We start from the raw sequence: 23,119 nt of genomic DNA, 5'->3' as shown, positions 1-23,119 counted from the left end.
TTAGTAAGGATATATGGTCTACAAAGAAGTAGGACTTTTTGTAAGTGAAACCAAGATGGGATTGTTACATTTCAACTACGTCTGTAGTCCAAAGTGCAAAGATAACAGCAAATTCAGTTCAGGAGGATGGTGACTACGAAGAGAACCTGTAGAAGACATTATATGACTGTCCAAAGTACACAGACAAAACACCACTGTGATCATCTGCCACGTAAGAAAGTTCATTTTATTTCTTGGGCTCTAAAAATACTCTTGTTGAGAAGGATCTGTTGTGTACGTATTCACCTTTTGAGCTCTGTTTTAAAATTACTTAAATTACTTAATTTAAAATAACTTATTTAGAGTTATTCGCTAGCAACACTCTGAAAATACGATGTTTCCTTCAAGGCCTGGAGTGCTTTTCCTGGCAACACTAAGGCTTAGCATACAGTAAACACTTAATAAACCATAATTAAATGACCATAATTAAAGCGCGAGGTGTCTTTTTGGAGAGGATTTTACAGCAGAACTACAGAAGAGCACAGAAGAGCTGGTGTCTCTGGCCTGGCTACCCACTAAACCTCTAGATTAGCTCATGCAATATTCTGCATTGGTGTAATTACCCAAACCACTCTTTTAAGGTTCACGACTATTTTAAAATGTTGTTTGTAGGCAAACAAGAGGGGGCTTAAATCAACATACATGTGAAAGAAAAAAAATGACTGGGTTTGAATTTTATCCCAGTCAACATTAAAAAAAAAGACTGAGGTTATCTGGTTTTCTCTTTCTTAGAGCCAAATAAGAAAAAAGATCTCATTTACCAATTTTGGTAAATAACTGTTTTGATTCTCTCCATGTTTCTAGAAGATGGCAAGGTGCTATTATTTAGAAGGAAGGTTCATGGATGTGAATATAGAAATTATCCTTTGGGAGAGCCAAGGTTTTAATATGAGGGGCTGCCCACTGTGGGCTCTTCGGACCCCTTCTAATTCTAGCTTGGTGTGACTCCTGATGTGTACTAGTTTCTCCATAACCACGCTTCTCATGACCACATCTGACATCCAATGGAAGGGGAAATAAAAGAGATTTGTAATGAGTTTTTCCTCCTCCTTGGTTCTGCACATCTAGTTGAACTCCTCTTTTAAATCCACATCAATGTCTGAACTGAATAGAAACTGTCCTGGACCAAATATATCACCGAGGAAACTACCTCACCTAGTTAAGTAAAGAAGAGGAGGAGCCTAGTAGAGCCAAAGGTCAAGGAAGCTTGTTTCAGTGTTTCTAAATTCATTTCCTGAAAGTCACCGTTTCTCTATAAAAAGCTCGGGTCATCTCAAGGAGAAACCCAGAACACGCTAAAAAAATACCGGAGGAGAGAACTAACGGCGGATTCCTTTTCTCTAAAATTCAACTGTGTCGGGTTATTTTACTTTGATTCCAAATGTTGCGATTATGCTTATTCTTCAGCTTGATACCCTGGACAAAATCTGGTAAGATATTAACAATTTACCTTGTGGTTACCTGAAAAGATATTCTTTAGAAAACTAACATTGTTTTTAGTCTAGGGAACACTTACCAAACTTGTTAACAGAAATGATTTGAAATGAACTTCATTCATGTAAATTGAGAATTATGTTTTAGCCAAAGCTTTCTCAGTAAAAGTATAACAGTACCTCCAACCTGATGACAGAAAAGAGTGCGTTTCCTAATTGAATGTTGTTGTTTTTTAAATTTGGCACCGTATGTATGTTTGGCATATGTTTAAGATAGCTGTATTAGGATTTTCTCTTCATGGGTATTTTTTATTTTCAAGCTAAAAGTTCAAACTTCTGAGCAATATTTAAACAGCATCAAATATCATGGTAATGATACCTGTATATATGTATATATGTTTGTACATATTTATTACTCTATTTATTTCTTTATTTATTTTATTTGTACATATCTATTCTATTTATTTTATTTTGTTAATATGTTTGGTTTTGTTCTCTGTCTCCGCCTTCTAGACTGTGAGCCCACTGTTGGGTAGGGACTGTCTCTATATGTTGCCAACTTGTACTTCCCAAGCGCTTAGTACAGTGCTCTGCACAGAGTAAGTGCTCAATAAATATGATTGATTGATTGATTGATTGATTAATGAATACATTGGAAAGGACGGGCTTTAGAGTATAACATTTCTTTAGATAAATTAAGGTTCCAAAGTTGTTGTTTCTTTTTTTTCCATTATGTTTCTGACCCTATTAGCAGCTTCACTTTGGTAGAAGGGAAGGAAACAAGTGCAAGGCTTTTCAAAACCTTTCAGAAGATTGACATTATGAAAAGTCGAAAACATTCAGGCTGAATCTACTAAGTAAGGTGACCAGAGTATCCTGGGGCTCAAAAGAAAGTGTTAGGGAAAAGGACAGAGACAGAGAAAGAGAGAAAGAAGAAGGAGAGGAAGAAAAGGAGGACAAGACAGAAAGAAGCAGGTAGGGAGTCAAAAGAGAGAGCAAAGGCAGAAAGGGAGCGAGAAATAAGTGAGAGGGAAGTACAGAGAAGGAAGGGATGTGAAAGACTGAAACCAAATTAAAAGAGGAAAGAGAGGGAAAAGAGAAAGGTTGAAGGGGGAAAGGTAGAAAGAAACGGAGAGAGAAGAAATAGCAGGAGGAGAGTGAGCAAGAGGGGAGAGAGAGACATATGGAGGAAGTCAACTGCGTTTTCTCCACCACTACCAACAACCACCTCCATCTACTGCTGTGTGGCTTGGATAATACATTTGATGTCACATGCACCTCAATATCTAAGGATGTCAATTTCTAGGGATTCTGGGAATGAGGTGGGGTCCGAAAAAATAATAATAAAAATAATTATGGTATTTGTTAAGCACTTACTATGTGCCCAGCACTGTTCTAAGCGCTGGGTGGATACAAAGTGATCAGGTTGTCCCACGTGGGGCTCACAGTCTTAATTCCCATTTTACAGATGAGGTCGCTGAGGCCCAGAGAGGCAAAGTGACTTGCCCAAAGTCACCCAGCTGAGAAGTGGCGGAGCCGGGATTTGAACCCATGACCTCCGACTCCAAAGCCTGGGCTCTTTCCACTGAGCCACGCTAGTCACACAGCTGACAAGTGGCGGAGCTCAATACCGTTGAGTGATTGACAAAGTGATTGTCAATGACCACTGACACTGTCAGTGACCATTGAGTGATGGACAAAGTATCACATAAACAAGCGTGTTTGCGAGCCTACCATAGGGCCAGATCTTGGCCACACAACTACAGGATCGGGGCAGCAAAAGAAAGCAGATCAGCAAAGCAGAAGGAAAAGCTAACTCAGATGCCAAAAATCCAGAGAAATCACATCTTGTTCACACTGTACTCTGTTTATTCTCCTTCTGGTTCATTGACTTCTCCTTTTCAGTCTTCTTTGTCCCAAAGTTGTAACCTGGCCCACAGGACAAGCTGGTCAGAGAGTGTGTTATTTCTCTATTGACCCTACACTATCCCATTAGCCTCACCAAGGCTGACAGGGTAGTAGATTGTTGTAGGATGATGTTTATTCTGAAAGGAGTAGTTGTTACGTGGCCAGCGAAGGCACTTGTTTTTGTTTTGTACATTATGCTCTTACCCTGAATTCTCACTGCTTCCTGGTGAAAATAAAATTGTACACAAGCGCTGATTGCTATCCAGTTAAGCTGAGCAACACTGCAAACCATTCCCCTCAACATTCTTGGAGCCAAGAAAATATCTGATTGGGGAGGTTGAAATGGTTGGTCCGTAAACTGGCCTTTTGGGTCTTTTGTACTTCCCAAGTGCTTAGTACAGTGCTCTGCACACAGTAAGCGCTCAATAAATACGATTGATTGATTTTGGGATGTGCATCTCAAGAACTGGATAGGGCTCCTCAGCTAATGGAGAGATGGCTTATCCCTCGCACCCTGTAAATGTGTGCAAGTTGTATGTTGACTAGTATATGGTTAGGTGATGCTCCCTCTACTTAGCAGATAGAGACATGTGCTTAGGAGGGGAGAAAATATGTTTTCCCATCCAAAATTGCTAAAAGCAATGAATAGGAAATTTCTAAATAATAAAATGACCAGGTTTAGGGTGGTCTTACATAGTCAAAATGAAAGGGAACATTTGGGAAATGATCCAGTTAATTTGGGCAGTGTAGACAGCCAGCCTGGCTCATTGAAGTCTCTCAGAAGTGGTTTACTCAACAGTTTTCTTTCTCAGCTCAGGTCTAGTAAAAGGGCCGTGATGTGAACGATGGAAATTCCAGCCCACACTGAAATTTTGATGGGTTTCCTCTTCTAAAAGGATGGGGATGGATTAAGGCCAGAGATCACCCTCTTTCCTCTCCCCCTCCCCATCCACACCACCCTAACTCTTTCCCCTCCCCACAGCACCAGTATATATGTCTGTACAGATTTATTACTCTATTTTACTTGTACATATTTACTATTCTATTTATTTTGTTAGTGATGTGCATCTAGCTTTACTTCTATTTATTCTGACGACTTGACACTTGTCCACATGTTTTGTTTTGTTGTCTGTCTCCCCTTTCTAGACTGTGAGCCTGTTGTTGGGCAGGAACCGTCTCTATATGTTGCCGACTTGTACTTCCCAAGCACATAGTACAGTGCTCTGCACATAATAAGCGCTCAATAAATACGATTGATTGATTGATTGATTGATTGTGAGCCTGTTGTTGGGTAGGAACCATCTCTATACGTTACCGACTTGTACTTCCCAAGCGCTTAGTACAGTGCTCTGCACACAGTAAGCGCTCAATAAATGCGATTGAATGAATGAATGAATCATCCCAACCCTCTGACTGAACTGATTGCCTTGGTTTCCAGTTGCAGAAAAGAAGTGTCTCGAATTCACAGATCTCAACGTGTCAGACGCTATTGCTGATTTGTTTAACCCCAGCCTGGATGTAAAAATGCTGTTGTACACCAGGGAATTCAGAAACTGCGCTGAAGCCGTGTTTCAACCCAATTCCACGCTGAACGTGCGATTCGCCCACGTCAAGAAAACAGTCATGATTGTTCACGGATACAGAGGAGAAGGCAAAAAGCCCCAGTGGCTACCCACCATGGTCAGTCTCCTGCTTAAGGCAGACGATATTAACGTCATTGTGGTTGACTGGGTCCGAGGTGCTACCACTCTATACTATCCACATGCCGTCAAAAACACCAAACAAGTCGCCAGCATCTTGGTGGAACACATTCTAAACCTGAAGGTAAGGCCGACAGTTGACCTCAGGATTGGAATTGAAAGCAACTCAAAGGGATAGAGAGGAAAAGGGGAAGCCAAATTGTTTGGCAGAACCGTGACTCGCCCGCTTGAGAGTAGTGTTTGTGGGTGGAAGGAGGGAAAGTTTCTCATGGGGAATATCCATTCTTACCTTGATTTCATGACACCACCAGGGACCAACTTAAAAACTATTTTTTACGGAATATCATTTGGCAGCAAATTATATCAAGGTTATCAGTCCTCAATGGGTTTTAATTAATTAAGGTTCATTCATTCATTCAATCATATTTATTGAAGCGCTTACTGCGTGCAGAGCGCTATACTAAGCGCTTGGGACGTACAAGTCGGCAACATAGAGAGACGGTCCCTACCCAACAACGGGCTTACAGTTTAGGAGAGGGAGACAGACAAAATGAAACAAAGCACGTGGACAGGTGTCAAGTCGTCAGAACAAATAGAATTAAAGCTAAGTGCACATTATTAACAAAATAATAGTAATAATAATAATAATAATGATGGCATTTATTAAGGGCTTACTATGTGCAAAGCAGTGTTCTAAGCGCTGGGGGGATACAAGGTCATCAGGTTGTCCCACAGGGGGCTCACAGTCAATGCCTGTTTTACAGATGAGGTAACTGAGGCTCAGAGAAGTGAAGTGACTTGCCCAAAGTCACACAGCTGACAATTGGCAAGGCTGGGATTCGAACCCATGACCACTGACTCCAAAGCCCGTGCTCTTTCCACTGAGCCATGCTAATAGTAAATATGTATAAGTGAAATAGAGTAATAAATCTGTACATCATATATATAGATACAGCTTATATATATATATAGATCTTATATAAATCTTCATATATAAATTTCCAAAAATAAAATATGACTTTAAGCTTGCTTTACCTGTTTCATAAATCAAAATTATATGTAAAAACATTAATAGAATAGATGAGAACCGGAATGCTTTTTTTCTTTTTACATTAAATGACACAATTCAAGTTAAAATTGACTAGATTGATGTAAAATATTTATTGATGAGTGTACACAAAATTATATAAAGTTACTTTTGAAGTTCCCAAGAGCAACTAGTTTGAGGAGAAAATGTGAAATTTCAACAAATTAAGATGACAAAGAACATGGGACTGTGAGCCCGCTGGTGGGTAGGGACCGTCCCTATGTGTTGCCGACTTGTACTTCCCAAGCACTTAGTACAGTGCTCTGCACACAGTAAGCGCTCAATAAATATGATTGAATGAATGAATGAATGAATGGGAATAAGTAGAAAGATGAAAAAGGGTCCAGTAAGAAAGAATAGAAACAACCCTTTAGATGAGTAGTGCTTGAGTGCTTGTTGATTGATTGTAGTACTGTTAAGTCCATATTATGTGAATAAACACTTTTCTCAGCACTGGAGGAGATACAAATAAGCAATTCAGACAATTGCTTTATTCAGACAAATAAGCAATTCTGCCCCTATCCCACATGGGTCTTCACTGTATTTTCCCCAAGCCCCATTAAAAAGGTTCCGAGATCCAGTCCCAGAAAACTCTGACATCAGCAAGGCCACCTAATTAGCAGAGAATGCTTCAGTCTTTCTTTGACCTCCTGCCCAGCACTACTGTCCCAATAATAATAATAGTGGTATTTAAGTGCTTACTATATGCCAGACACTGTACTAAGCGCTGGGGTGGATAAAAGCAAACCGGGTTGGACATCATCCCTATTCTACATGGGGCTCACAGTCTCAATGCTCATTTTACAGATGAGGGAACTGAGGTCCAGAGATGTGAAGTGACCTGCCCAGGATCACACAGCAGACAAGTGGCGGACCTGGAATTAGAGCCACTATCGGCTTGGGTGGTCTCAGAGTCACCCTGCCCTTAGAACAGTGTTCTGCACATAGTAAGCGCTTAACAAATGCCATCATTATGATTATTATCACCTCCAGACATCAGGCAGACTGGATGTGGGGACAGGGATGGATAGGGAATGAAGTTCATTAAACATTCCAAGGCAGAATCCGTCCATCAGACCTACCACTTGTCTATTAGGAAGCAGGCACAATCAATCAATCAATCGTATTTATTGATCGTATTTATTGAGCGCTTACTGTGTGCAGAGCGCTGTACTAAGCACAAGGAAGCAACATCACCTAGTAGAAAAAGCTCAGGACTCACAGGCAGGAGACCCGAGTTCTAATCGCAGCTCCGCCAGTTGCCTGCTCGTGACCTTGGCCAAGTCACTTCTCTGTGTCTCAGTTTCCCCATTTGCCAAATAGAGATTAGCTGCCTGCTCTCCTGCCTTCTTGACTTCAAACCCCTTATATGGTCTGGTGAAGGTCTGGTGAAGGTTTGGGGAAAATAATCCTGAGATTTTCTCAGAAGGATTGGGAAGATACACCTTTTCCACATGGAATTAAATTGTGTCTCTCAAGCACATACTACAGTGCCCTGCACTCAGAAGATAGTCAGCTACTACTGGTGAAGATGAATTCTGTGAGGCACAAGGCAGCAAAGGAGAAAAGAGCTATAATAATCATAGTCGTAGTATTTATTAAGCTCGGTTTTGTTTTGTTTTGTTGTCTGTATCCCCCTTCTAGACTGTGAGCCCGATGTTGGGTAGGGACCGTCTCTATATGTTGCCAACTTGTACTTCCTAAGCGCTTAGTACAGTGTTCTGCACACAGTAAGCGCTCAATAAATACGATTGAATGAATATGGGGCAAGGTCCGTGCCTTAATCTATGCAGTGTGATTTGAAATCTTCCCAAAACAGAAAAGATCAGAAATAACTACTGTTTTTCTCGGGTGGGTTTAAAATGGAATATTATGAAGAAAAATTATTGAGTTCAAGAATCCTGGTGCTCGAGGCTTTTTCAACCAACCATATTGCAGACCTGATGGTTAGCAAGCTTGCCATCACCCATCATTGTCCTTTTCTTTTGCAGACACAAGGAGTTTCTCTTGACAACATACATATGATAGGACTGAGTTTGGGGGCTCATATATGTGGATTCGTTGGAGAAAGTCTCAACGGTTCTCTCGGAAGAATTTCAGGTAAAGCTTTTAATCGGGACTTCTATTTTAACATCCTTAATCATCGGAGGTTAATTTCGAATAGCCGATTTTAACTTCTTTGAAAGTCGTACTTGAAAATTGCAGGAAAATACGATTCAATCACTAATGCTTGTTTTATCTTACTGATGATGCCTTTTATGTTTGTAACAGCTATCAGAGATGTACTCCATCCGTACATTCTGAACGCCTTCTGCAGAGATAGTTTGCTTGCCTTTCTTTTTGTAATCATTTTCATGGCACTATTAAAACAAAATTCATTTCTTCATTAGAATAATCTTCAGATCCCAAGGGAGTGTTTTTCCATATGGCTTATCTTAGGTTTTTGAAATTCCAGTGGTGAGAAAGTAAAAGGCCCCAGGAAATAACGTGGCCAGGAAAATGGAAAGGAACGCTGTGTTTATGCAGCGAGTTCTGTTGGTATTAGAATTATAGGGGTGATCTAACTTGGAGCATATTTAGGAGCGAGTTTTAGCCTAAACATAGCCATACCCAGGAATAGAGTTAGTTATTTAGCCGAATAATTTTGGTCGCATACCCTCTGAAGAGTGAAAATCAGCAAAACTCCTTCACCCTCTGACTAAAAATGATTGGCCTGAATATAAGGCCATGTTTCATCCAGTTTGCACTCACAAATTCTCAAATAATATCCCAGAGGCCAACCACAAGAGACCAGTTAACCTAAAACAAAACAAACATAAAGGGGGAATGCTAGATCTAAAAAACAAGTAGTTACATACACCCTGTTACCAATTACCACCCGTGGAACTAAAATAAGATTGCTAAATAAGCAGATTGTTATAATAAACTCACTTCAACCCAACCAATTTTCTCCGGACAGTAAACAGACTGAAGACTGAGGAACTGTCTGAGTAATTGCCTAGTTTGAAGAAGAACTCAATCAAGTTCCTGAGAAGCCACCATTTTCCTGGAACCAAACTGGTCTTACTGGGTGACTTGAGGTGGAATGTGTTATTTCTGTTGAGAAATGAAACTTTGGCCCAATAAGGCAAGCTTCTAGCCCATCCCACTCCCGCACAGTCACCATAAGAGTGGAGAGGGGGAAGTAAATGGTAATAAGAGGGGGAAGTCTTCTAAGGATGAGCTTTCTACATGACCCCAAATTGTGAAATGAGCATGCCATAACTTGGACACAGAAGCCTAGACTGTGAGCCTGTTGTCGGGTAGGGGTTGTCTCTATCTGTTGCCGAATTTTACTTTCTAAGTGCTTAGTACAGTGCTCGCACACAGCGAGTGCTCAATAAATACTACTGAATGAATGAATGGAGGCCCAACCATTTAAAATAAGCAAGAGTAGTTGGGGATTTAGGAAAAGATTGGCTGGCAAGATTAGCAAGGACAGAACAAATTCTGGGACATGTTTATAATACTGCATGGCCTACTATCAGGTGTCATCAGAGAAGCAGCGTGGATCCGTGGAAAGAGCCCGGGCTTGGGAGTCAGAGGTCATGGATTCTAATCCTGGCTCCGCCACTTGTCAGCTGTGTGACTTTGGGCAAGTCACTTCACTTCTCTGGGCCTCAGTTCCCTCATCTGTAAAATGGGGATGAAGACCATGAGCCCCCTGTGGGACAACCTGATCACCTTGTATCCCCCCAGCGCTTAGAACAGTGCTTTACACATAGTAAGCGCTTAACAAATGCCATTATTAGTATTATTATTGGAAATGCCAAGTTATTTACTCATTTATTTCACTTTTTTCAAATACACATATTCAAATTATTTCACATTCCTTTTCCAGAACCTTCTCAATAAGGCTTCAACCTGAGGGGCAGGGTCATGGATTTTGTGCAATTGAAAGTAGCCGAAGTCTTCCACCCAGAACGCCAGAGCTCACTGCCATACAATTTGAGAACTAAAATTATGTGAATATTCAGAACAAGAATGATATGAATATTCATTTTTGCATTTCAGGTCTTGATCCTGCCGGCCCCCAGTTCACTGGGAAACCAGCAGACGAAAGATTAGATCGCACCGATGCCAAGTTCGTTGACGTTATCCATACTGATACTGATGGTACCTAGTGATTCTTGTTTTTCTGGGGTTGGGGGACAGGGTTGTGAAATAACAACCCTAGAAAAATGCAGGAAGGGAAATGAGAAACTGAGAGAGAGGCAGGTCGAGTGCAGCCAATTCAGTAAATATAATGACTGGATCTTATTTTTTCTCAGAAAGTGAAATTTGCAGATGAAAACAAAGAGCTGCAATCAGGAATTGAAAGCTGTGACAAGTCAGTGAACAGTAATAGTTTATTCCACTGTTACTGAGAGTATGTAGCAACAGATGGCTTTCCAAAGATTGACCTCTCTGAGGCTTAAAATTTAGAAAGACAAAAATGAGAAAGTAAATGAGGCTTGTTTAGGTTATATTAGGCAAGAAACATAGTCAGAAACAATTTGGGCTATTTCTGCCTGGGCAAACTGGAGGATTTTTTTATGGTATTTGTTAAGCACGCATTATATACCAGGCACTGTACTAAGTGGTAGGGGAAACCATGTGAGCGAATGGGTTCTTCAGGGGAGTGGGTGTGGATGGACAATAGAAGGGTTGGTTCCAGAACTGAATAATAATAATAATAATACTAATAATAATGGCATTTATTAAGCACTTACTATGTGCAAAGCACTGTTCTAAGCGCTGGGGGGGGATACAAGATCATCAGGTTGGGGCTCACAGTCCTCATGCCCATTTTACAGATGGGGGAACTGAGGCCCAGAGAAGTGAAGTGACTTGCCCAAAGTCACACAGCTGACAAGGGGCGGAGCCGGGATTTGAACCCATGACCTCTGACTCTTAAGCCCAGGCTCTTTTCCACTGAGCCATGCTGCTTCTCAATCTTAAGGGACACCCACAATTAGGGTGTGGGAAGCAAAGGAGGAGCACACCAAAGAAACTGAGAATGAGCAGCCAGAGAGATAAGAGGAGAACCAGGAGAGGACAGTATCGATGAAGCTGAGGTTAGATAATATTTCCAGGAGAAGGGGGTAGTTTTAGGTTAGGCTTCCCTTAACTCATCTTTAATATTCATTCATTCATTCAATCATATTTATTGAGCACTTACTGTGTGCAGAGCACTGTACTAAACACCTGGGAAGTACAAGCTGGCAACATATAGAGACGGTCCCTACCCAACAATGGGCTCACAGTCTAGAAATATGGCACAGCTTGGTGAAAACTGATAGAAATATAAACAATCAGTAGCAATATGGGTTCCATTTTCTGTAGAATTTGTCTTCTGGTGTGTGCTCCCAAAGCCATACAGGTTGATTTTTTTTAAAATATAAAATTAACTGGACATCATTTTAATATATATTTTATCCTTCTGTTCCGCTTTAGCTCTAGGTTTCAGAAATCCTATGGGCCACATAGATTTCTATCCCAACGGTGGGTCTAAGCAGCCAGGTTGTCCCAAGACCATATTTTCAGGTAATCCTTCGCCATGCTTTCTAGAAAGTATGAATGAGTCTCAGAAGTACCAAATGGATCTCATTTTAATTGACAGTTAGGAGAGAGTGATGCTGGACTTGTGAACATCGATGACGATTCGGCTAGCTTCATTACCATCCTCCTCGCCGTCATCAATTCACATTTACTCTCTGCCCATGACACTTATACTCGGCCAGTTACCTATTATAAAGCAATGGTATTTACTGAGTGTTTATTATATGGTTGAGAAAATCCAACCTGGTAGGGTCGGTAGACGTGATCTCTGTCTACAAGGATCTTACAGTCGATAGGGACATTAAAATAAATAGATCAGGTTCAGTCGATCAATCAACCATATTTAATGATAATAATAATAACTGTGGTTCTTGGTAAGCACTTACTGTGTGCCAAGCACTGTTTTAAACACTGGGCAAGTTAATCAGGCTGACCATCCCTGTCTCACATGGGGCTCACAATCTCAATCCCCATTTTACAGGTAAGGTAACTGGGGCACAGAGAAGTGAAATGACTTGCCCAAGGACACACAACAGGCAATACTATAAATAAATAAATTATGGGTAATGTACACAAGTTCTGTGGGACTGATAGAGGGATGCCTAAAGGGTGACCCTAGTATACATCTCTTCATATCTATTTTTACAAGAATTGGGAATCCAAGCTAATTTGCAAATTCATTTTAGGACAAGTCATTCTCCTGAAGTTTCTGATTTTTTAATTTTTGAATGTTAAATGCAGCTGTTGTGATGTGCTCTAAGCACTTATTGAAATTCAGCATTTTATTATAAACTGTCTTTAAAATAAAGCACTGGTGATTGTGTCATGCTGCAGGTGAATTGTTTTCCTCCTTTCTTTCTTTAAGGAGATGCTATTTCTTTAGTTTCATGTTTATTTTCTAATTTATTGGATGTACAAGGTAGCCTCGTAGAAAGAGCACAGGCCTGGGAGTAGGAGGACCTGGGTTCTAATCCTGGCTCTGCCCTTCACCTGCTGTGTGACCTTCGGCAAGTTACTTAACTTCTCTGAGCCTCTCTTTCCTCGTCTGCAAAACAGGGATTTAATACCTGTTCTTCCTGCTACTTAGATTGTGAGCCCTGTATGGGACAGGGACTGTTTTCAGTCTAATGCTCCCATATGCATGCTTTTATGCATCGGTCCGTTAGGTCGAATGGTTAGTCTGAGAAACTCACATTGAATTGCGACAACTGGACTAACTAATAAGCAGTTCCGATCATGGTTTGTTGATTATTGCAGTGCTATGCAGTGAAAACTGCTGTCGGAGAACACTTCCAGTCTCACAGGGATCTTTTCGACCCTATGGCTTTTGATGTAATTTTCCACCAAATTCTCCAGGTTAATTCTCCCTTCTGCAGAGGGTCTGAGTGTCATTTGGTGAATTGGTTGTTGAATGGTGAGCACTGGTTGAGATGAACAACTGGGAGGGAGGGAAGAGGAGAAGAAGAGGAGAAGAACATGACTCATGAGTAGGACTGCTCTTCAGCACTTATGCATATATGCATAAATCTATAGTTCTATTTATTTATATTGATACCTGTTTACTTGTATTAATGTATGTCTCCCCCCTCTAGACTGTGAGCCCATTGTGGACAAAGATTGTCTCTTTTTATTGCTATATTGTACTTTCCAAATGCTCAGTACAGAGCTCCGCACACAGTAAGCGCTCAATAAATACGATTGAATGAATGAATGAATGAGTGGTCCTGCATCTGCCAGGAAGAGATTGGAGAAAAGGTTCTCTCCTCTATGAAACCTCCCTCCTCCTCCTTGAAAAGAACATGCATCTCAAAAGTTCATTAGCTTCATGTCCTGCCAACGTTTGCAAATTGGCATTGAGTGCCATCCTCAGTAGTTGAGGAACACACTTAAAAATGCAATGCTTACCCTCAGGGAGCTTGAAGACTAATGGGGAAGGTAAGATGACATAGATTGAGGAATGGAAAATACTTGGAAGAATGGCAGATTAGATATAATTAGCATATCTAGGCTGTAAGCTTGTTGTGGGTAAGAAATATGCTTATTTTTGTATTTACCCAAACGCTTAGTACAGTGCTTTGCACAGAGTGAGCACTGAATAAATACGATTGAATGGGTGAATGAATGAATGAATGAATCCATACCCATATTTGAATCTCACCAGCAGTTGAATGAAATAAAACACAAGTGGTTAAATTACAAATAAATGATTGCTTTATTAGTCAGAAGTAAAGGACTATGATTGACTTGAATTTCATGATCCATCTGGAGAATTTTCATGTGACCATGCTATTATATTATTACATATACCGAAAGAACCTGATATAGAGCATTTCGGTTTTTCACCAATGACCGTGTTTTAAATGAACTAAAATGCTAATTAAATGGGTCTCCATTTTTTCCCCTTAATTGTGATGGTGAAGGAAGTTCATTTTTTAAATGCGACCATCAGAGATCAGTCTTCCTGTTCTTGTCATCTTTGGAAGGGAAATGCAATTTAACTGCGTGTCCCTGCAGTTCGCAACGAGCGTTCCGGAATGGTCAGTGTGTCAACTATGAAGTATTTAAGCCACTGCCCTGTCCACAACTAGGTAAGATTTGTGGGGTGCCAATATTGTGCTTTGGAGTCATGTATTATTTGTTGTAGACATCACCGAGGTTGGGTTTTTAGTCTTACCGGTAGTAAAACAATACAACTTCTCATCCCGGCTCTGCCACTTATCTGCCGCGTGACCTTGGACAAGTCATTTAACTTCTCTCTGCCTCAGTTACCTCATCTGTAAAATGGGAATTAATGCTGTGAACCCCATGTAGAACACGGACTGTGTCCAACCTGATTACCTTGTATCTACCCTAGCACTTAGTACATGCCTGGCACACAGTGAACGCTTAACAAATGCCGTTAAAAAACAAAACAGAGCAAAAACACTTCTAAATTCTTATTATCAATAAGTTCAAGGAGGGTATGCTACGTTCGTAGTCAGTAGGAATACTAAGGATTACCAAACAGAATGTTCAAGATGTTAGATGAAAAATGTAGAAGGTTCAAAAAGGGTTTTAATAATAATAAGAAGAAGAATAATGGCATTTGTTAAGCGCTTACTATGTGGAAAGCACTGTTCTAAGTGCTGGGGTGGATACAAAGTGATCAGGTTGTCCCACATGGGGTTCACAGTCTTAATCCCCATTTTACAGATGAGGTAACTGAGGCACAGAGAAGTTAAGTGACTTACCCAAAGTCACACAGCTGACAAGTGGCAGAGCGGGGATTAGAACCCATGATCTCTGACTCCCAAGCCCGGGCTCTTTCCGCTGAGCCATGCTGCTTCTCTAATAGATTAATGGATAACACATTAATGATGTGGTATCGTGGGAATTATCGTATCTTGTAACTATCTCAGGGTTTATCTCCTATTTCAAAATATATAAATAATACCATAAAATCTGCTAGATTGCAAACTTCTCAAGGGCAAGGATCATGTCTTCTAACTATTGTACTCTCCCAGTCACTTAGTACAGTGTTCTATATTCAGTAATTGCTCAATAAATGAAATTGATTGAAATAATAAGAATAATTAAAGAACAGTTAAAGAAGTTAGATGATTCAACCCTGACCATGAAGATGAATGTCAAGGAGGGGTAGGGTTGTGTCCCATATTATTATCTACAACTACCCCAACACTTCACACAATATAATAATAAAAATTGTAGGATTTATTAAGTGCCTACTATGTGCCTCACTCTGTCCTGGGCTAGATACAAACAGTGCTTTAAGTCTAGGGTATGCTTTTAAAATATCATAATTATGATCCTGAGAAGAATTTCACAACAGGTTTATAGGGGTTGAGGTGGGGAGTAATCCAGACTGTTCCATAAAATTGTCTTTGCCATTAAAGCGAGTTGGGGAATTGCCCGAATGGAAGATGACTTCAAGTCCGAGCTTCTAGGCGATTTCATAATCAGACAGCATATGGGTTCTCAAATCTTTTTTATTTTGGCTTTTCCAGAGCGGTGACTAGGAGGATCCAGAATTGACTTAATAATCGTGAAAACTATTTCTTCATCTGGGCCAAATTCAAACTAGCAGCCCAAGAGGCTTCTTGGGTGCAGAGATCAAATTTTAAATAGTGTTGACTTGAGGTTAGGTAATTTATATATTAACTGCTCTTCACTTTGGCTGTTCTGTTTTCACTATTTGCACTGAAATCTTATTAAATCTTAGGTTACTATGTGGACAAATGGAAAAACTATACGAGTGAAAACGGGACTACGATTTACTTTGACACTAACAAGGATCCTTTCTGTAGTGAGTTGGTAACATTTTAAAGAAACTTTTCTCCAATCTCCATCTATGTTTTTTCACAGAATGTTGATTTCAGTTTCCCCAGTTGCCCAGTTGCCCAGCAGGATTTCCTAGGAAGTATCTAAAGTGCAATTAAGGGGACCAGTTAGAGGGAAGGTTGAAGAGGCAAACTTTAAAGAAGAGAAAACCAAATGTTGAGAAAATCGCTGAGAGGGTAGAATCCTAGCAGTTGTGGGATGGCCCTGATGGTGACTTTCTTTCCATTTTTCTTGGATTAGCAACAGAAAAAATAGCAAAGCTGCCGGGCAAACGAGAGAAGAGATGCAAGCCAGTTAGAAAATGATCTTTTGTCTCAGTGCGTTCAGCAAAAGAGAGGGAAGAGTAAAGCTTCTGCCCTGCCCTGTTTTATGAGGATTCTCCAGGGCCACTGTTCAATGTCCATTTTCTTTTTAATTTTATTGCCTTAATGGAGCTATAAAGGAAGGTAATCACTATGGTTACACCTTTGACATGCCCGCCATTTCCACTAGAGAGTCTCCGGAGCCCATTCTGTCATTCTCCTTTAGGCCCAGAATGGTCTACATTAGTATCTGCAGAACTGAGATCCTTACCCTGCAAGCCAACTACACACCCATCTATAAAAGTTGGGTTTTGGGACTAAATTTCCTACACTTTACCTATGCAATCTGGACTTTTTGGATATCTACTCAACCTGCCTTTCCACCTGTAGTATAACTGCTGTACATATCTGCTTAGTGCTAAGGATGACCAGATATACATTGGTAAACGAGAAGGGAACTGCTTTATGCTTATTTAGCGATTTCAACAACAATTTATTTTTAACAAGGGACATTAAAAGCAATACAATACGAATGGGAATCTACGGGTTTTCCATTTTTCAGTGTATACATTCATTGTGGATATTAGTATTTGGAGCAAAACCAGAGGGAAAGGCTATTTTAAAATTAAGTTGATTGATAAAAATGGGGAAAAAGAAGAAACAAAAATTAAAGGGTAAGTTCTAAAGAATCAAAACTTAAAGGGTAAGTTCTGATTTTTTTTTCTTATAAAGGAACTGAAATTTAATTTGCTGGGGTACTAGGTGAATCACAATAGTGCTCAATAAATGCCATTGACTGATTATGAAACATCTCCATTCAATCCTTTCTGTTCATTTAGCTGGTATTTATTAAGCAGCGTGGCTCAGTGGAAAAGAGCTCGGGCTTTGGAGTCAGAGGTCATGGGTTCAAATCCCAGCTCTGCCAATTGTCAGCTGTGTGACTTTGGGCAAGTCGCTTCACTTCTCTGGGCCTCAGTTACCTCATCTGTAAAATGGGGATGAAGACTGTGAGCCCCCCGTGGGACAACCTGATCACCGTGTAACCTCCCCAGCGCTTAGAACAGTGCTTTGCACATAGTAAGCACTTCATAAATGCCATTATTATTATTATTATTAAGTACTATATGTCCTGCACTGCATTTAGCATTGGGGTAAATTCAGAATTATCAGATCAGACACTGTCTCTGTCTCTCAAAATCTAAGGGGTCACATAGAGTTCTCCATCGGGGCTCTTCATCTGTAGACTGTGGGTAAGGATGATGTCTACTACCTCTGTTGTAATAATAATTATGACAATGATTTTGGTATTTATTAAGCGCTTACTATGTGCCAAGCACTGTTCTAAGCACTGGGGGAGATACAAGGTAAGCAGGTTGTCTCACAAGGGACTCACAGTCTTAATCCCCATCTTCCACATGAGGTAACTGAGGCACAGAGAAGTTAAATGACTTGCCCAGAGTCACACAGCGGCTAAGTGGCAGAGCCGGGATTAGAACCCATGACCTCTGACTCCCAAGCCCGGGCTCTTTCCACTGAGCCACGTGCTCTGCATACAGCAATTGCTCAATAAATACCAGTGATTGATAGGGCTCAAAATCTAAGAGGGAGGGAGCAGATACTCATTTTACAGCTGAGGAAACTGAGGCTCAGAGAGCTTACATTGACTTCATTCCATCATTCAATCATATTTACTGAGCACTTAATATGTGCAGAGCACTGTAGTAAGCGCTTGACTTGCCCAAGATGACACAGAAAGCCTAGGACCCAGGTCCTGGACGGCCCCCGACTTTTTTTCCTAGGCACACTGCCCATCTTGGGGCTGAAGTGGACACACACATACTTTTCCAGACAAGTGACTTTTTGAAAAGCTGTTTTTAGGTAAGGATCCTTACCTGAACTTTTCCATTGTTCCTGAAGGTTTAAATCAACAATTCAAAATATAATCCTGTAGTTTAAGATTTCTACAACAAAGATATACTTGTTAGGTATCTTAGTTTTCCAACACAAGAATTCATTCATTCATTCAATCGTATTTATTGAGCGCTTACTGTGTGCAGAGCACTGGACTAAGCGCTTGGGAAGTACAAGTTGGCAGCATATAGAGATGGTCCCTACCCAACAGTGGGCTCGCAGTCTAGAAGGGGGAGACAGAGAACAAAACCAAACATATTAACAAAATAAAATAAATAGAATAGATATGTACAAGTCAAATAAATAGAGTAATAAATACGTACAAACATATATACATATATACAGGTGCTGTGGGGAAGGGAAGGAGGTAAGGCGGGGGGGATGAAGAGGGGGAGGAATGCTAAAATATGTCCTATGTCCTATTTTCTCTTTAGTGACTACGTGACATTAGAAAAATTTCAACAAATCCGTTTGTTCGCTGGATTTTACCGGGATTTTAAAGATATCTCAAAAATCTCCATGACGTATTTTCAGAAAGGAGGCTCCAGTTGTATTAATAAGGTTTACCAACTCAAGGTGCAATCCCTCACAAATCCAGAAAGGTAAGACAATGACTACGATCACCCCTGTTACCGTGGTGGTTTGTGTGTTTTATCTTTTTGCCTTCTGTTGTTGATCCAAGTGGAAGCCCTGAAAAGATGTGGATTCTAATAATAATAATAATAATGATGGTATTTGTTAAGCGCTTACTTTGTGCAAAGCACTGTTCTAAGTGCTGGTGGGGGGTGAGGGGGATACAAGGCTATCAGGTTGTCCCGCATGGGGTTCACAGTCTTCATCCCCATTTTACAGATGAGGTAACTGAGGCCCAGAGAAGTGAAGTGACTTGCCCAAAGTCACGCAGCTGACAAGTGGCAGAGCCAGGATTAGAACCCATGACCTCTGACTCCCAAGCCCGGGCTCTTTCCACTGTGCCACGCTGATTCTAACCTGATGGGGCTGTGCTATCAGCAGGGAACTTTTTGGCCCATGTATTACCTGGGGTATCGCAAAATGTGGACACGCTCATCAGGAATATCAATCAATCAATCAATCAATCATATTTATTGAGCGCTTACTGTGTGCAGAGCACTGTGCTAATCAATCAATCATTCAATCATATTTATTGAGCGCTTACTGTGTGCAGAGCACTGTACTAAGCGCTGGGAAGTACAAGTTGGCAACATATAGAGACGGTCCCTACCCAACAGTGGGCTCACAGTCTAAAAGGGGGAGACAGAGAACAAAACCAAACATACTAACAAAATAAAATAAATAGAATAGATATGTACAAACAAAATAGAGTAATAAATATGTACAAACATATATACATATATACAGGTGCTTTGGGGAAGGGAAGGAGGTAAGATGGGGGGGATGGAGAGGGGGACGAGGGGGAGAGGAAGGAAGGGGCAAGCGCTTGGGAAGTGTACTAAGTGCTTGGGAAGTACAAGTTGGCAACATATAGAGACGGTCCCTACCCAACTGTGGGCTCACAGTCTAGAAGGGGGAGACAGAGAACAAAACAAAACATACTAACAAAATAAAATAAATAGAATAGATATGTACAAGTAAAATAAATAAATAAATAGAATAATAAATCCGTACAAACATATATACATATATACAGGTGCTGCGGGGAAGGGAAGGGGGTAAGGCAGGGGGAATGGAGAGGGGGAGGAGGGGGAGAGGAAGGAGGGGGCTCAATCTGGGAAGGCCTCCTGACCAGTATCAGGGTGACCTAAGTGGCGAAGACTTATCAAGGAAACCATCTTCTGCTTCTGGTTCTGCCCTATGCCTTGTTCACTATTGTTCACAGTGCTCTGCACATAGTAAGCGCTCAATAAATACGATTGATTGATTGATTGATTGATTGATTGATTCACTAGCATCCTAACTGTAACCAACATGCAAAGATATTGGCATGCACGCTTCCATTTTCTCATTGCACCCGGTATCACAGTGAGAACTTCACGAACGGCAGGGAACAGATCATCATCATCATCATCAATCGTATTTATTGAGCGCTTACTATGTGCAGAGCACTGTACTAAGTGCTTGGGAAGTACAAATTGGCAACATATAGAGACAGTCCCTACCCAACAGTGGGCTCACAGTCTGAAAGGGGGAGACGGAGAACAAAACCAAACATACTAACAAAATAAAATAAATAGAATAGATATGTACAAATAAAATAAATAGAGTAATAAATATGTACAAACATATATACATATATACAGGTGCTGTGGGGAAGGGAAGGAGGTAAGATGGGGGGAATGGAGAGGGGGATGAGGGGGAGAGGAAGGAAGGGGCAAACGCTTGGTAAGTGTACTAAGCGCTTGGGAAGTACAAGTCGGCAACATATACAGATGGTCCCTACCCAACAGTGGGCTCACAGTCTAGAAGGGGGGGACGGAGAACAAAACAAAACATATTAACAAAATAAAATAAATAGAATAGGTATGTACAAGTAAAATAAATAAATAGAGTCATAAATCCGTACAAACATATATACATATATACAGGTGCTGCGGGGAAGGGAAGGAGGTAAGGCAGGGGGAATGGAGAGGGGGAGGAGGGGGAGAGGAAGGAGGGAGCTCAGTCTGGGAAGGCCTCCTGACCAGTATCAGGGTGACCTAAGTGGCGAAGACTTATCAAGGAAACTATCTTCTGCTTCTGGTTCTGCCCTCTCTTCCTCCCTTCAAGGCCCTGCTGAGAGCTCACCTCCTCCAGGAGGCCTTCCCAGACTGAGCCCCTTCCTTCCTCTCCCCCTCGTCCCCCTCTCCATCCCCCTCATCTTACCTCCTTCCCTTCCCCACAGCACCTGTATATATGTATATATGTTTGTACATATTTTTTTACTCTATTTATTTATTTTATTTGTACATATCTATTCTATTTATTTTATTTTGTTAGTACGTTTGGTTTTGTTCTCTGTCTCCCCCTTTTAGACTGTGAGCCCACTGTTGGGTAGGGACTGTCTCTATATGTTGCCAATTTGTACTTCCCAAGCGCTCAGTCCAGTGCTCTGCACATAGTAAGCGCTCAATAAATGAGATTGATGATGATGATGATGATGATGCGCTATGCCTTGTTCACTAGCGTCCTAACTGTAACCAACATGCAAAGATATTGGCATGCACTCTTCCATTTTCTCATTGCACCCGGTGTCACAGTGAGAACTTCACAAACGGCAGGGAACAGAGCCACCAATTCTGTCGTACCGTACTCTCCCAAGCCCTTAGTACAGTGCTCTGCACACAGTAAGTGCTCAATAAATACCACTGATTGATGTGTCAACCGTCCCACAACACCCTTATTCCGACTGTGATCCCTTTAAGGGCCAGCGATAATATCTATATAATAACTATCGTGCTTCTTAAGCGTTTACTAAGCGCCAAGCACCGTACTAAGCGCTGGGGGAAATACAAGTTTAATCAGGTCAGAAACAGGCCCTGCCCTATATAAAGCTTACAGTCTTAGTAGGAAGGAATAGGATTTAATCCCCATTTTACAAGGATGAGGTAATTACTTCTCACCTGGATTTTCCCCAGCAATTAGTAGAGCAGTCACCTGATTAATGACATTACGACGGTTATTACTAACATAAATATTTTACAAAAATAAAAGAAACCTATTTCTAATTAGGATGTGAAAGTGAAGATAGCATTTTCAGAATTTTTCTCAACCTATAAGTTATTTTAATCAAATTTTGGGGTTTGATATATGATAATCAGGTATTTTCGGTAATAGCACTTTTTAATGTTAAACATATTTAAGTCAATGAATGGCTTGGGTTCACAGAGATTACTATGACATCACCTTCCATCATAATTGCATAATTACACATTAATTGAGAACTTGCAGGTTGTAATTAGCAAGACTACTGTATATGTATTTTCACTAACTATACATTTAGACATAATTACTGTAATTACATAAATACTCGATAATCAACAGAAGTCTGATACCATATTCATTCGACAAAAAAATCAGATAAAGAGCATCATAAACTACATAAAAAGAAGGTTGACATTCAATTCTTGGTAACATACCATTGTCTCATTCATTGGTAAGAATAATAATAATGATAATGGCATTTATTAAGCACTTACTATGTGCAAAGCAATGTTCTAAGCACTGGGGAGGTTACAAGGTGATCAGGTTGTCCCGTGGTGGGCTCACAGTCTAAATCCCCATTTTACAGATGAGGTAACTGAGGCCCAGAGAAGTTAAGTGACTTCACTCCCGGGCACCTGGGCTTTCCAATAGGCTACACTGCTTTTACATGTTAATAGACATGTTCCCTGTCCACAAGGATTTGACAACTTTGTCAAATGCTACTAATAATACCTAATTTATAGTGGTTTCTCAGAGACCTATTATGGTATCCTGGACCTGCCTTGTGTAGATAAGTCCTTGGTTTGTGTTACTTTTTATACGAGACTAAAATATAAAACTTGAAATTAATTCCTTGTACTCTCTCTTGACACAGGCCGCCACTTTGCAGATATGATTTCATACTGAAGGAAAATGTGGAAACAACATTGAAACTGATTTCATGTCAAAAAGTGAAAATAAAAAGAAAATGATCGGTTGTAAATATCTGCCTGCTATAAAACTCATGGTTGTTACACATGAGGATAGTGCGGGGTCAAGAGGACTCGTATTTAAATGCTTGTCTTGTGGAAACTTTGAAGAATGCAATATTTTTTGGAGAAAATTTCCAACAGCAGAAGATAGGCAGCTTCTGAAGATTTTGAAGAAACTTTTAATTTAACT

General features: G+C 40.5%; 1 protein-coding gene across 2 annotated transcripts; it reads left to right on the top strand.

Annotated features, from left to right (window-relative positions):
- Positions 1 to 13: 13 nt before the first annotated feature.
- On the top strand, positions 14 to 23,119 carry LIPI (lipase I). Of its 2 annotated transcripts, XM_038766258.1 has the most exons (11): positions 140 to 211; positions 1,302 to 1,469; positions 4,819 to 5,204; positions 8,159 to 8,267; positions 10,221 to 10,322; positions 11,643 to 11,732; positions 14,168 to 14,335; positions 15,967 to 16,050; positions 16,950 to 17,061; positions 18,733 to 18,900; positions 22,833 to 23,119. In XM_038766258.1, the coding sequence occupies exons 2-11, from the start codon at positions 1,421 to 1,423 to the stop codon at positions 22,927 to 22,929; spliced, it is 1,365 nt and encodes a 454-aa protein (XP_038622186.1). In that variant the 5' UTR covers positions 140 to 211; positions 1,302 to 1,420; the 3' UTR covers positions 22,930 to 23,119. The 2 variants fall into 2 exon arrangements, with proteins under 2 accessions (XP_038622185.1, XP_038622186.1); XM_038766257.1 differs by lacking the exon at positions 1,302 to 1,469 and having other exon boundaries at positions 14 to 211.

The sequence above is a fragment of the Tachyglossus aculeatus genome, chromosome 24 (assembly GCF_015852505.1).
Source record: "Tachyglossus aculeatus isolate mTacAcu1 chromosome 24, mTacAcu1.pri, whole genome shotgun sequence".
Lineage (NCBI taxonomy): Eukaryota > Metazoa > Chordata > Mammalia > Monotremata > Tachyglossidae > Tachyglossus > Tachyglossus aculeatus.
The sequence above is the reverse complement of the archived record's forward strand: the minus strand, read 5'-3'. Positions and strand labels throughout refer to the sequence as shown.

Coding starts and splice junctions, on each gene's coding strand:
- LIPI (XM_038766257.1), top strand. CDS start 127: ATGGTGACTACGAAGAGAACCTGTAGAAGACATTATATGACTGTCCAA. Junction 8,268..10,220: donor TTCTCTCGGAAGAATTTCAG/GTAAAGCTTTTA, acceptor TTTGCATTTCAG/GTCTTGATCCTGCCGGCCCC. Junction 10,323..11,642: donor TATCCATACTGATACTGATG/GTACCTAGTGAT, acceptor GTTCCGCTTTAG/CTCTAGGTTTCAGAAATCCT.